The sequence below is a fragment of the Carassius carassius genome, chromosome 14, assembly GCF_963082965.1.
Source record: "Carassius carassius chromosome 14, fCarCar2.1, whole genome shotgun sequence".
NCBI lineage: Eukaryota > Metazoa > Chordata > Actinopteri > Cypriniformes > Cyprinidae > Carassius > Carassius carassius.
Window position 1 is genome coordinate 12,515,063 of NC_081768.1, and position 14,914 is coordinate 12,529,976.

At 36.4% G+C, this 14,914-nt stretch overlaps 1 protein-coding gene across 4 annotated transcripts in view; it reads right to left on the bottom strand.

Annotated features, from left to right (window-relative positions):
• The window catches only part of parga (poly (ADP-ribose) glycohydrolase a), a 34,784-nt gene extending 19,870 nt beyond the window's left edge, over positions 1 to 14,914 (bottom strand). The window contains exons 1-11 of one of the 4 annotated variants that reach the window (XM_059566142.1): positions 14,696 to 14,914; positions 14,041 to 14,104; positions 13,857 to 13,960; positions 13,592 to 13,655; positions 12,850 to 13,500; positions 12,058 to 12,190; positions 11,454 to 11,576; positions 10,811 to 10,891; positions 10,489 to 10,563; positions 3,627 to 3,719; positions 2,453 to 2,607 (exon numbers count right to left, since the gene is read on the bottom strand). In XM_059566142.1, coding sequence (XP_059422125.1) covers positions 2,453 to 2,607; positions 3,627 to 3,719; positions 10,489 to 10,563; positions 10,811 to 10,891; positions 11,454 to 11,576; positions 12,058 to 12,190; positions 12,850 to 13,500; positions 13,592 to 13,655; positions 13,857 to 13,960; positions 14,041 to 14,075 — 1,514 coding nt within the window. In that variant the 5' untranslated portion in view covers positions 14,076 to 14,104; positions 14,696 to 14,914. Of the gene's footprint in view, positions 1 to 2,452; positions 2,608 to 3,626; positions 3,720 to 10,488; positions 10,564 to 10,810; positions 10,892 to 11,453; positions 11,577 to 12,057; positions 12,191 to 12,849; positions 13,501 to 13,591; positions 13,656 to 13,798; positions 13,961 to 14,040; positions 14,105 to 14,691 lie in introns of all 4 variants that reach the window. The other 3 variants (XM_059566141.1, XM_059566143.1, XM_059566144.1) reach the window with 3 other exon arrangements.

A 14,914-nucleotide genomic window follows, 5' to 3' on the forward strand; every position in this document is an offset into this window, starting at 1 on the left:
TTCTTTAGCTTGGGTTAAACTAATTTTACTTTGTTGGATCAGCAGCTATGCTAATGATGTCTCTATTTTGTTTCTATGTTTTGCCACGGGATTTACATCCCGTGGTAACTAGGATTTACACAAGCTCCAGTCTGGATCCAGAACACCTGAGAAGAGATGATGCTGACCCTCAGAGGACCCCAGATGATGCTAACCTTGAATCAACAAACAGAACTAACAATTATTGCTACATGTGTGACTGCATCCTATAATTACTATTAATTAATAATATTGATAGTTCATCATCTAGCTGACTACGTCTTGTATTATTATTATTATTTTTATTTTTCTAAAATCCTGTCAAACGTGCACAAACTACTAGCTACTACTAAATATTGTAGAAACATAATTTTCTGTAAAGTTGCTTTGTAATGATTTGTATTGTAAAAAGCGCTATACAAATAAACTTGAATTGAATTGAATTGAATTGAATTGAATGATGCCACAGTCGACCGCTTCCGCTCCTTCTGGTCATGCGTATGTGGGGCGGGGGGAGCACTGTTTTATCACACTAGATAAATTTGAAAGTACTGTTACAATGCTACTCTGTGCTGTCATCAACTGTCTAATAAAATGCATAACATATTAAAGCGTCTTTGACGTTTCCATGTTTTCCACAATACAAAACCGGAAATCAAGGGAGTGTGATGTCATTTGCCAGGCAACACAATGACACCATGGACACGGTCCATGTCACTAGTTAAAATTGCTTATTTCTCCGGATTTGAACGTTCTTCGAAATATTTGGGATAATGTAAGTACACATGTCAGCAAAATATATATCACCTTTCTAGTGGTTTTTGGAGGTTTTAATAAAAAAAAAAAATATATATATATATATCTTACATATTGTGCCTTTAAGACATTTGACCATCTACAGCATAAACAAATATTGATTTTATCATGTGACGTGGAAAGCAAAGCCCACTGACACACTCTCCCCACAGCTAAATATACAACTATATACTATAGTATTTTAGTATTTACCATTTTTCATTTTAATGAATACATAAACATTGTAGAAAGTATGTATGTTTGTAAGGGATACTCAATGATATGCTGTGCATTATAGGATTGTAAATGCACGACGTGGAGGCAAAAAACCACATGATGTGAAGCGGCAAGCCATTGATTATCCTTTACATATATACCTACATACAATTAGGCTACTTCAAAAACAGTGATTTTACCACCTCGTTGGTGAGGAATATAATGTAGCAATCAAGTATTTAGGCTATTTTTATTTTTTTTAATATAAAAATTGCGGATAAGCGTTGACAAGAAGTTTATATGTGATCTGTGATCTCCGACTCTCTCTCTGTGTTTGTGTGCCATGCGAGTGATGTGTGTGGGTTTGTGTACATCAATTAAAGCAGCACATTATTATAGAATGGTGATTCAACTGACTTGGAACTCTCTGTGCATTAAACATACTTTTTTTTTTTTTTTTTTTTTACTGCATACCTGCCAGCCAATCAGAATCCAGAATTCAGACCATGTAAATATATATATATATATGCTAAAAATCTATGTACAGTTAACTAGATTAAAATCGTCTTACTGCTCTGTCAACAATATGTACTTCGATATACTGTTGTTGAATACCAACAACATCTCCATGTAGTGAGATGAGCTCTGGCTGCAGAGGGATCCTGCTCATCAGAGAAAGACATCTGAGTAGGCACGATGACAGATGAGAGATGGATGGCAACGCACTTCACATCAGTCTCCCTGGCATCTCATTCATTTGTTTTAATCAGCCTGTAAAGACTTGATTTAAGTATTGTACCACATGAGTGGCTTTGTTGTACAGCTGCAATTTAAGAGAGGAGTGAAACTCCTACATGTTGTCTCCTCTACACGCTGTATAATGGCAAAGACGATATTTATCAAACCAAACAACTGAACAAGGTGATGCACAGTCATCTGAGACCTTTTTTATAACATTAGCCATATAGGTCTTAAAACTCTAAAATTTTTAATTTGGTAACAATTTTGTTCACAACATATTTCTAAACCCATAATTGCAGTCCGAAGCATCATCACCCCCTTATGGGTGATTCAATATTAAAACATTTAAAGTCAGAACAGTGCAAATGGTCATTGTAAATGAAAATCACATTGTTGATTTGTGAATGTGGAGGAGTGTAATTTTGATAAAGAGGAACCTTCACTAAATTTGATACTTGAGGCCTCCACATTCCACATTAACAGGCCAAAATCCATTGTAAATGTAATAGAAACAGACTACTAGATAATGGGAAGCTAAATTAAATCATGTCGTGACTTACCTAACAGCCTAAAAATAAACCCTAATTTGGATGAAAATCTAAAAACCTCAGACAATCAATAACTAGACCGGCAAAATATGTAACGGGTGTCCAAAGCGACGCCACTGAAGTGGAGGTAGTACCTGCAAAAATTGATGTCGGGGTAGTTGCCATACTCGGACCTGCGCGAGTTGCGTCTGGGAAATGTACAGAAGAAGGCATTGGCAAGAAGGCAGGCAATTTGTTCCTGTGACATGGTCAAGGACTGATTCATCCTCGTCTTAAGCAGCGGGATTGGCTGAGGAAGAGGAGAGAGAGGAAAAGATAATTAGTTTAGCAACTGACCAAACAGGGAGACAGAATTACATTAAGCAAATGGCCAGCAGTAATTAGGGTGCCCTCCTGTATCCCACCATCAGCCAGCAGCATTTACACCGAACGTCATCCATCTCTACTGATCAGACTTAAAGACTCTTCAGGGCAGTATAGATGACTAATCAATGCAAACATTAATAAAAAGTACATAAATAAAGAGTGGATCTGAGCAAGAAGAGATTTTCCTTTTTAAGGGTAAAACCTCCTGAATTCTTAAAGGCTTCATATCTGTGCAAGATCTTACATAAACAGAGATTCAATGGCTAAGTAGAAACTAGCTTACTGAATAGTTTGCAGCCTTGCCTTGCCGATATTTAATCAGTTTAAAGCTGAATTGTTTATTTTCTCTATAATCTATTCTATCTTAATGTGCAATAAGTTAGTCTATCAAACAAAGTTTCTGAAAGTGTCAGAAAGTGCCAGTTTAAAAGCTGGAAGTAGCAGGTTTTAGCTGGTCTCCAATCCTGGCCAATCTGGTTTTAGCTGGTTGGTCAGCTGGTCTTCCAGCCTGAGCAGCTAAAGAATTGGTCAAACCCCCACTAAAACAACAGCAAACCATCTTAGCCTGGTTTTAGACGTTTTTTCTTCAAAAGGGAAATGAAAAAGGTCACACGAAGCTTAACATAGAAGTACATTTGTGAAAACTTAAAGCATTAAATTTAGATGAATTTAAAAACATATCCCTCAACAGTATTGCTCTGAAGTCAGAAATTGGGCTGATGGACGTCTACCATTGGCCTTCATTAGTTCAGATGATAATGAGGCAGTTGTGCTCATGTGGAAGTGCCCTTCACTAGCCACTGGTTTTACACTGCAGCACGCTGGGCCCATTGACCTTTACCAGCCACACATGATTATCACTACTGATCTATTTTTGCCCCAAAACCTGAGCGTCTCTCCAAGCCAATGTGAAGGGCAGCACATCATTTTGTGTATATTTACCTGGGTGCAAATCTTGGGCGTATTCAAAACCAGCTTCATCATCTTTGGCAATGTGATATTAAAGAGATGCTGTACTTCTTCATTTTCCATACCCTGCAATAGAAGGATTAAATATGTTTGATAGCATATTAGGATTAACAAACAAAGGAAATACAGGTCTGTTCACACTTTAAATAAACACAAATATTTAAATTGGTTTAAGGTCTGTAAGATGCATTTATTTAATCAAAACAGTAATATTGCTAAATATTAAAAACGTTAAATAACTGTTTTGTATTTGAATACATTTTAAATTGCAATTAATTCCTGTGGTGGCAAAGCTGAATTTCCAGCAGCTATTATACCAGATCCTACAAAAATCATTCTAATATGTTGATTTGCTATAGAAAAATTATTTATTAGTATTGTCAATGTTAAAAAGAGTTGAAACCATGATACATTCTTTCTTAATTCTTAGATTAATATAAAGTAAATAGTTTATTTGAAATAAATTATTTGTAACAATCTGAGTCTTTGTCACTTGAAAGAAGTCCATATTTGTCTATTAAATGAAATTAAAATCATACTTTTGACTATTATGGATTAAAGATTGACAACATTACCATGTTATATCCTCAATCTAATAAGAAAGAAAATAAATTAAAAAAAATGAATGTCAAGTGTCTGGTACAAAATAAGAATAAATAATGAAGCCTTTTCAGCTCTGTTCCTGAGGCTTTTTTCCCCCAAAACACCATTTAATGGAAAACAACTGTCAGAGAAAGAAGCCATGTTGTTGAATAAGACACTTGAACCCAGCTGTCGACTTGTCATAGGGAGTATTATTCATGTGTCAGAAAAAAAAAAAGAAAAAAAGAAAACACCGATAGGACGTATTGCTGTCAGGATGGCATCAATAGGTGAAGAAAAATTATTTGCATCCTGAGCTGCTGGCTTTTGGCAAAAAAAAAAAGAGGTTGCTTTCAACTTTAGCAAATAAAATGCATTAAAAGCTCAGAGAGCACTGGATAAACACATTAAATGCCATATTAACCATATTAGTGGAGTTCCTATGAGCAATCTCAGAAATCATTTTATCTCTCTATAGCCTGGAGCATACAAAAGATTGATTCAGAGAGTTAATAAATAAAACCCCTCGGTTTGTCAGTATAGCAAGAAATAAACTCACTCATATCCGAAAAGGCAGTAACAAAACTTGATCTATCACACAGAGGTCACAAAAACGTAATTTTGTGATATTAGCGGAGCCTCCACTGGAGAATGACATCACTGAGGTGGAAATAAAGACAAAGCCCTCTGTGCTCTTTTCATCTTGGGTAAAATACAGCTAAGCAACATCACCATAGATCTCTGATCAGGCAAACAGCACTACTTTGTGATATTACGATGTACGATGTTTGCGGAGGGTGTCAAACCAGCGCACGCTGGCTCAGCAACCTTGTATGATTTCGGGACAAATAAAGACGCTACTGTTTTATCATCACACAGATTTACAACACACTTAGTTACAAATATATTAGCTGCGACTGGCAGCAAGCTCAGTCATGGGCCCATTTCATCAAGGTTACTGGGCGTGCTCAACTGATTAAATGGGATTCCTGGAACAGATGCAAATGGGTTGAGGAAGGAGAGGCGGCGTGGTGCTCTTCTGGACGGGAAGCCTCGCCTGACAATTTAACCAAGGAGCATTTATACACTCGCAAAGGAGGCCTGACTAAATGCTGTCATAAGTAATGACCTGCTTGACATCGTAAAGTGCTCCTCTGGGTCTAATGAGTGAGGAGAGCTGACAGGCCGGATGGGCCTGAGCTGAGACTGCAGGAGTTAGACCTCACTAAATCAAACGGCCTCCTTCATTCCCCCTTATACTGCCAAACCAGAACCTGTTAGATAACATACTACAATCTCCATCCAATCCAACCAATAAAAATTTCAAAGGGTGGTCGGATGAAGTCATTATTTTCTTATTTTTTGATTTGTGAGTATATAAACTGAAAATAAATAGCACATTTTTCTTGGCAACTCTGCATTATGTGTACAAGACATATCATGCTTAGTATTTTACAAGCCATTTTGGGGGCTTTAAAAGGGCATATCACCCTTGAACATGGAAATTCAACCATCATTTAGAAACCCTTATGCTGCCTCAAACCTGTATGACTATTTTTTTTATTCCGCAAAACACAAAAATATATCCCTAATAATATTTTTTTTAAAAATTCTATTCAATAAAAGTCAGTGAAGTTCAAACAACATACTGTCGGTCATCTTTGACTTGCATTGTGCGGGGATGTGTGCAAAATCAACCAGTTCCATTCATTGCGTGATTTATATAATTAGCATTTTCCGGCGGGTCAGTATGTTTAGATAAATACTGTGTGTTGGCTGCAGGGAATCCCGTTATTCTGAGACACTGAAATAAGACGGTTGTGTAGGCGAAGGCGTTTGTGGAGGGCTAGAGGCTGAAGTGGAGTTCTGTGCACTGAGCCAGCAGTGTGAATTTATCAGAGCCCACTGCTCTGACACTTTCATTTCAGAGTAGGGCTGAGGCTCAACTACAATTTATGACAAGACAGGTCCTAATTTGTATTTTGCTTCTTTCCATAGCCATTACACCTCAGTTGTCAATCAAAATCCCAGCAGCCGCTCAACTTTGTGACAATTATTGGAGTCCAGCGGTAACAGACACAGTTTTAAGACCCCAGAGAGCCATTCTATTTGCACACCTTATAGGGCCGATAACAGCACGGGTAAATACAGAATAACACTGAATATACAGTAAATGTAGCTACAGAATGCATATGATCTGTTCAGTTAAAAACTGTGTTAAGAATTATTCTGTTATTCTTGAGTTTTAAATCAAATTGAAAATAATAATGACATTTTGTTTCATGACATTCTTATCGTCAAATGTTATTTAAAAACAATCACAGCCAATAGATTTAAAGGTCTTATTCATTATTCCACAAGTCTCCAATAACAAACATCCGTCCTGAAATTTAAATTCGCCTAGAAGGACAGAAAAGACCACTTTATGTCCCAGAGCAAACCGCTTTCAGATAGTAGGCCTGTTCACACCAAGGAGGATAACTATAAAAATAGTTTTAGAAATTGTTCTAAATTTAAAAGAATAACTGAGTCCTCTGCACAACTACAATGTTAATGGCACACAGAGAAAAAAATATCGTTGTAATCCCTTTTAAAGTTTTTTTTCAGCTGATGAACGATAAAAACATAGACAGCCAATCAAAATCCATCCTGCTTTAGAAGATCCATCATTTAAATCTGCAGATCACAAAACTGCAGTGTGCACTTATTATAAATGGAATGTTATTGTGCGTTAGTGTTGACACAAATATAGCTATCATTGTAGTCATCTTTTTAGTTACCGTTCTGCCCTGATGCTTCATTTCATTCACATAGAACCGAGGCGGAGAGTGGGAGCTGCCGTATTTTCCCTGTGGCCTGCAGCATTGCGTAAACATGGATTTCTTTTTTTTTTTTTTTTTGATGTGGTCTTGTTGCAATATATACTGCTTTAAAATGTTTGATTGACAGTCATAGTGCAAGCACACATTTGACATGCACGATTCAAAACTCTCTTACAGTTATTAACGGACTGTTGTTCAGTGATGTTTCATTTAATCTCTTAAATTGAAAATCAATCGCCAAACTCTCCAGGCTGACATACCAGTGCCCTCTGTTGATGATACAGGGAAATAAGACAGCTGAAATATTTCTGCACACAATGATATTATACCACAAAAGTCTATATAGTACCATATTATTCAATAACATTTTAGACAATTTAGAAAAAGGGCACTGGTAGGAATTCATAAAAAGCAATTACACAAGGAAAAGTATGCATTCGTAAGCACCGGCATACTTAATCACAACTGAAAGAGTGAGAACAACACTGAATTAATAGCTATATACAGACATACAGATAACAAGACTGTGTTCTTAAACATGACAGCACTTGCCATCTCATCAGTGAGGATAGGCCTTAGGATTGATGTATGATCACCAAAAGAGTGAAATGAGAGTAAAATGAGTATGGCAAAAGCAAACAGATGGAAAAACACTGAGGAACGTGAAGATGCATAGTGCCTGAGCCAAAGAGCAGAGGCACAGCTCAAGCTCTTAAGTGGACAGTTTAAGGAGCTGGTCCACTCAAGCATGCTTCATTAGAATGCGGTGCACTTTGCTAATGGCTTTGATTGGCTCCCTTATAGATTGAATGGCTGTGGTTAATTAAATTTGATACAGCCATAAAAAGTCACAGACAGCTATTGATTTACGCAGGTCTGAGATTATTCTATCAAACCATCTTAAGCAAGGAGGGGACGTTCTGATGTCTTGGCTGAAGCCATAACTATAAGAATAACACTGTAATACAGAAATGGCTTTTGACTATTAATCTAAGACATAGCATAGTTCAAAGTCTGCCATTTATTGCACACTGGAGAAAGACTAAAGGCAGTTAAAGACTTTCTTGAAACAGAATGACTATGTGTTCTCTGGAAAGGGAGAATCAGTACCATTGCCAAAACAGCGACTGTACAGGTATGGAATGTATTGTCACTTTGGATAAGAAAGAGTTTGCTAAATAAAAAATACCCACATAATCCTATTCCTCAAAAACATTGTGTCTCATGTAACAGTGATATAGCACAATAAAACCAATGCCTGGTGGGTTTATTCTCCACCTACAGTTGCAATCAGTGATCGAACTGGGCCAGTAATCACCAGTAAAAGAAATTCATGTGCGATGATGTTAGAAATACTTTGAAGTTATTATCTATAGTCAAATGTGCAGCAACCGCCTCACACAGATGTCACTTTCAAACAGTAGGTTCCTGTTAATCTACACAATCTGCGTGACCAAATGGAACCACTGTGAAATCTGCATGGGCAAATCTTCTGCCCTCATGAGAAATTCCTATTGAAATGTCTAGATCTTGTCTGCAGAATAACAGTAAATGTTTGCACAGCTTTAATCTTACATATAGGCAGTTTTCATGAATTGATAGGTGTTCTGAAAATTTGATCAGTGATCGGATCCTTTTTTTTTTTATACAGATATTAGGGCAGGTTTAATACATTAATGTTATTTTTTTTAAAAACATTCTTAAATGTACAGAATTTGATTATATTCATAATATAATTTAATTATATTTTAATTTGACGGTTACACTTTGGCATAGTTTTCTCACTATTAACTACTTGTTTATATAAAGCAGCACAAATTCTGCATGACCATATTCTACATCCCTAATCCTACCCGATACCTAAACTTAACAACTACATTACTAACTATGAATACGCAGCAAATTAGGAGTTTATTGAGGCAAAAGTCATAGTCGTAGTTTGTTAATAGCAAAAGAATTAGACCTTAAAATAAAATGTGACCAATTTGACTGTTTTGGCATGATTTTGTCTAAAGTAAGAAACCTTGACAAAATTGTATTACTATTTATTATGAAAAAAATTATAGTAATATCTTCCAGATCTGCGGTTTAGTTTAGCACGATAATTAAAAAAATAAATTATGTATAAACTTCTAATAATAATACCAGCACAAAAAGTACCAATGTAGCAGCTTTATATTTTAGAAAGTGGGTCCGCCACAAAGGAATCTTCATATTTAGGGATTCTTGGAATTAAAATGCATGAAAGTAACTTGTGTTGGCAAAACAAAAACTGAGCATAAGTTGTATGACTGCAGCGTGTACTGTAGAATCTTCTGTACCCATAGAGTTCAACAAAAGTTAGCTTAGTTAAGATCGAAAAGAACAAGTACTGTGGCACAAAACAGTAAACAAGCCCTCATTTAAGTCATGCTCTTGGTGGAATAGGAGCACTCAGCCTCAAGCTTTCTTATAAGTCATCTGCCTATCAGAGCCACCATCAAGACCAGCTTCTGGCTACGCTGAAGACCATGGCCCATCTGTTGAGTGTGTTTATTTGCAGTAAACGGGAGCCTCATCTCCCTGGCCTTCCTCTGCCAGCTGCTGCTCGTTATGCTGAGTGCCCACCTCTGTCTTAATTGACTACTGCTGGATGCAAAGGGATCCCCGGGGACGAGGTAGCAGAAGGGGCAGACGCGGACTGCTTGGTGCGTATTCACTCGGAGGCTAACCTGCTTCTTCTCTCTGACTGCAGAGCGTAATGCCTTTAGTGTGCCAGGAAATTCAAACCAGTCAGACTAAACAATGATGGAACATTTTTAGTATCATGGGGCCTTCTGGTCCCAACTGACACACCACAAGAAATCAGACTTTAGGATGCTCACTTCATTAACGCCACAACATTAGAGCTTCCTTTTTATGGCAGCTGCGGTTATGATATAGACAGTCAAAACTGCATCATGAAATGAAATGTAACCAACTGGGGCCACTTGACATACTCTTTAAGTAAAATGGTTTAATCTAGCATTGGCAGAGACGCCAATTAAAGGTTTTTTTTTTCTTCTTTTTTTCTGAAGTCAGTTTTACTGCGCAAGCATAATGTAATGCCGTTAAACTGAATTACTCATTATTTGTTCATGTACAGTTTGTTTAAACTCATTAGTGCTTTGCGCAAGTTGTAGATTTAATTTATTACTTTTCTGATTTCATTTCCACTAATGACACTATCAAATGCAAACCAACCATCTGCATGCACATTATTTGGGGTGCACTGAACTACATCCAGATGGGGTAAGTCAAATGCTTTGCACATTAACACATGATATCGACTCACGCAAATCCAATGGACAATTGAAAAGCAAGCTTGCTTTGGCCTACTCTGATTTATACAAAATAAAACATGCAATCTCTATTTTAGTTATTTTTCCTGAAGGAAAAAAAGTACTTCTTACCTCAGTGCAGAGATAATTCAAAGCTGTGAAGTCCCATCTTTTGGCATGTACGGTGTTGTAACTCAATATCGCATCCTGTAAGATTGTGAATGTTAAAACAACTCATTTTTAGAAGCCTTTCATATATAAGAAAAGGTAAACCAACAAATCACATTCAAATAAGTCAGTACTACAATTTGGTAAAACTATAACATTGATTAGATAACTAAAACCAAGAAAAGAAAAGGATGCCTCCCATCTTGGAGCAATTCTGCCACCCTCTGGTGGAATTCATTACTTATTCTTATAGCACAATTTTCTTAAGACATAAAACAAAACATACCCTAATGTCAAGTGAACTTTTGCATTCTCCTTCCAAAGCTGAACGAATCAACTCCCATCGACTTTGCACTTCTCTTCCATCCTGAAAAAACACATCATACTATACACATCAAATAGACACCATACACACGATATCATTCAACATTTTTTGAAAGATGCAAAGTGATAGTAAAGACATTTGTCATAAAATTATGGTTATTTTAAAAAAATGCTCTTTGAACTTCGTATCAGCAAAGAATACTGAAAAATGTATCATGGTGTACACAAAAATATTAAGCAGTAAGACCATTCTCATTAATGATAATATTTAAAAAACTAAAGTTTTTTGAGCACCAAATCAGCATATTAGAAGGGTTTATGAAAGATCACTAAAGAACAGAATAATGGCAAAGTGGTAAATTCACAGGAATAAATTACATTTTAAACAAAAGTTATTTTAAATTATATTTCAATAACATTCACAAAATCTCTGAATGATGCGGTATGATGTAACTATGTCAAACGATAATTTCATATTAAGCCTAATAAATGGTTTCAGCTATTCAATAGAAGTCCACTCTAAAAAAAAATGAAAGTCTATAAAATTTTAAAGGAAATTATTTTTTATTCTACATGGCACCACTTAACATAAAAGAAGACATTACCTCATTCTCCACAGGAAACAGGTTCTTTTCTGAACAAGGCATCTTTACTGTCATATCATCCCAGGAATCTCTGTATTTGTTGGGATATGGATGGGGGACTTGACCTTCTTTGAGCAGGTCTGTCTATAAACCAGAGCAGAGAGAGACTCTAGGTATTTACCAGCTCATTTTACCTTTGAATCAATACATACATTATGTAATCAGGTCAGTATGGCATATTTTAAAGGATATTTTTTTAAAGGTTGCCTGAAAAAAATCTATTTAAAAATGCCAGTGATGAAGTAACTACTTTCTGCAGGGACATTTAAGTACTATCCAACCACTATCCAACCAGTCCAAATCCTTTCAATGAAATATCAAAACACTGATAAAATATGAAGTAACTACTTTCTGCAGGGACATTTAAGTACTATCCAACCACTATCCAACCAGTCCAAATCCTTTCAATGAAATATCAAAACACTGATTTCTATGTTGTGCAGACTAAGCGTAGAGCTGCTTGGACATCCACAGCAGCATTAGACTCAAACTGACAGGAAGCCCTTAGGCACTGACAGAGAACATCACAATGTCGCTGTGGAGTGCTGTGGAGAGCTTGGCTTACCCTGATGAGTACTTTGTGATTGTCTGTTGCCCTGAGGTGTGGCAGGGACTGTCCACACTGAGGCATTCTTCTAAGCTCCTTTATTGGGGTCCCAAGCCATTCCTGTTCTTTCTGCTCTGCTGGCACTTGCTCACTGGAGAGATGGAACAAATAATTTGATCTGCATTACTATAGTTTATTGCATATTAATAACTATATATTATCACTGCATTATTATTATTGTGTATTTTTATAAGATTTCAGTGATATTCGTACAATATTGATTAATGGATTCATATCAGCCAGTATTGCATATTTAACTGCACAAGCTCATTTTGCCTACTTTTACATTTAGATTACCTCTGTCATCTTACATGTATTTTTTTTTATTTAGAAGAAGAAATGTTTTTTGAGCAGTAAATCAACACACTAGAATAATTTCTGAAGGATCATGTGACACTAAATACTGGACTAATGGCTACTGAAAAGTGGAATCACAGGAATAAATTACATTTTTAAGTCTATTAAAATAGAAACAATTATATTTGACAATAAAAATAAAACAGCCTTGGTGAGCATAAAAGACTTCTTTCAAAAAACGTTTTAAAAACCTTTAGCAAATCTCACAACTAGCTAACTTAATTTTTAGTGTTTGTAATGATCAATTTCAACAAAATACTATAGAATTTCAATCAGCCATATATAAAAGCAGTTATCAGTAAAAGCCAAACTTTTAATATCAGTGCATCTAAGTAGTCTTTGATAGTGTGGTAAAAACATGATCTACAGCAATATTTCCCAAAACAACAATACCTTTCTGAAGGAGAAACCTGTGTCTGGTCACTCTCAGGTTCAGTCTCAACAACATTTTCGGGAACAAAAGCATCAGCACCAGAGTTTTGCCCCTCTGTGTCATCTGTTTCCATGGGTGTCTCTTCAGGTTCCTCTTTGAAGCTGTCTACAGCTTCTGGATTGGGGACTAAGGGTTTGGGCTCCACCACCATCGGGTCAACACTGGAACAGGGGTCTTGTAAATCGTGGCAGACAGGAGAGTTGCTAGGCAGAGACTCTTTGCATGCTGGACTCTCTCTCATCTCCACATCTTCATAATGAGTGTTACTTGTATTTACAGAGGAACTTAGGTTTGTCCCTGGCATCTCTGTAGACATGCAAGTCATCTTGACCAGCTTGGCATCTGGTGAAGCTGATTCAATTGCCTTTTCTCCACTGCTTGGCTCCATTGGGATGTGTGCATCAATAATATCAGGAGTTTCTTTATAAGTGATGTCCTTTGTGTCCTCGCCACAGTTCGGCAAAGAGGTCTGGGTCTGGTCTTCTGGTTCTTCATTCTGCTCCTTACGTTTTCTTGTTGATTCACACAGATTTTCATTATCTTTCATGACTGCCTGACTACTTTTCTTGATTTCAAGAGTCTCATGAAGATCACACCCTGCATCCTCATGGCTGTCAAAGACAAGAATCGAAAAGTGCTTCAGTTTTTTTTTTTACCCATTTTAAAAACAACAACAACAACAACAACAACAAAACAACTTACCTATCTGTATCTGTGTTACAAGTTTCCATATTCATCGTAAGCACACTTCCTGCCATACTACTTGCTGTAAAAAGGAAAATGAAACTTAGAACTGAAAGTTAGATCTTAGAACTGAAAATAAAAGTTATAGTTACAGTCCCAACCCATTAGCCAGAGTAATCTAACGATAACAAAATGAGAAAACTAGCATTTCAAACGACATTTTACTGTAAAATGTGAAGCAAATTCTTTCAATGGTCCTCTGGTTCATAATTCCGCTCCTTACGTTTTCTTGTTGATTCACACAGCTTATCATTATCTTTCATGACTGCCTGGCTGCTTTTCTTGATTACAGGGGTCTCACAAAGATCACACCCTGCATCCTCATGGCTGTCAAAGACACACACAAAAAAAACGAAAAGTGCTTCAGTTTTTTTTTTACTCATTTAAAAACAACAACAACAACTTACCTATTTGTATCTGTGTTACACGTTTCCATATTCATCGTAAGCACACTTCCTTCCAAACTACTTGCTGTGAAAAGAAAAATTAAACTTACTGAAAATAAAAGTTAGTCATAACTCATTGGCCTGAGTAACGTAACGTAAGGATTACTGCCAAACAAAAAAGCTAGCATTTCAAATGACATTTTATTTAAAATGTGAAGCAAATTCTTTCAAATTATTCTCGAAATGTATCTTGCGCGCGCACACACACACACACACACATACTTATCCCTACTGAGGGTCCTTGGTTTGGCTGAGAATCTGACTTGATTCTAGTGATTGACACTAGAATGATTCTAACGGTTATATTGTTATTACATATAATTTTATATACTTCTAAGTGCATCTTTCAAATCCATATATGTATTATCATATAATAAGTATTAGAATAACTCTAATAAAAGCTAAAGCACACGTTCCTTTATCTTAGATGAAGCCTTTACATCTCAGTAAAAACCTACCGCATACATTTTAATACACAATAGGTATCCGGTATTTTTTGCTGCAAGAAAAACAACAATATTCCTTCAGTACTTCACGCTAATAGTTGTATATTAGACAGACTGCTTTACTGTCAGTCTATTCGCTTTTAAATCACGGATCAAATAATCATACTTGCTCTCTTTTTCTGCTTTGTCTTCGTATCGCTGTCAAGCTCACACACATATTCGAGCTCTTTTCCAGGAGACGGGAAACTACACCTATTTATGCAAAGGTTTCTTGCTTTTACCAATCGAAGACAACTACAAGTAGATCACAATGGAATAGAATTAAACACACAACAGAAAGGATAGCTGGTGGAGGAGTCATCAGTTCCGGGTCGCAAAGTCTGCTTCTG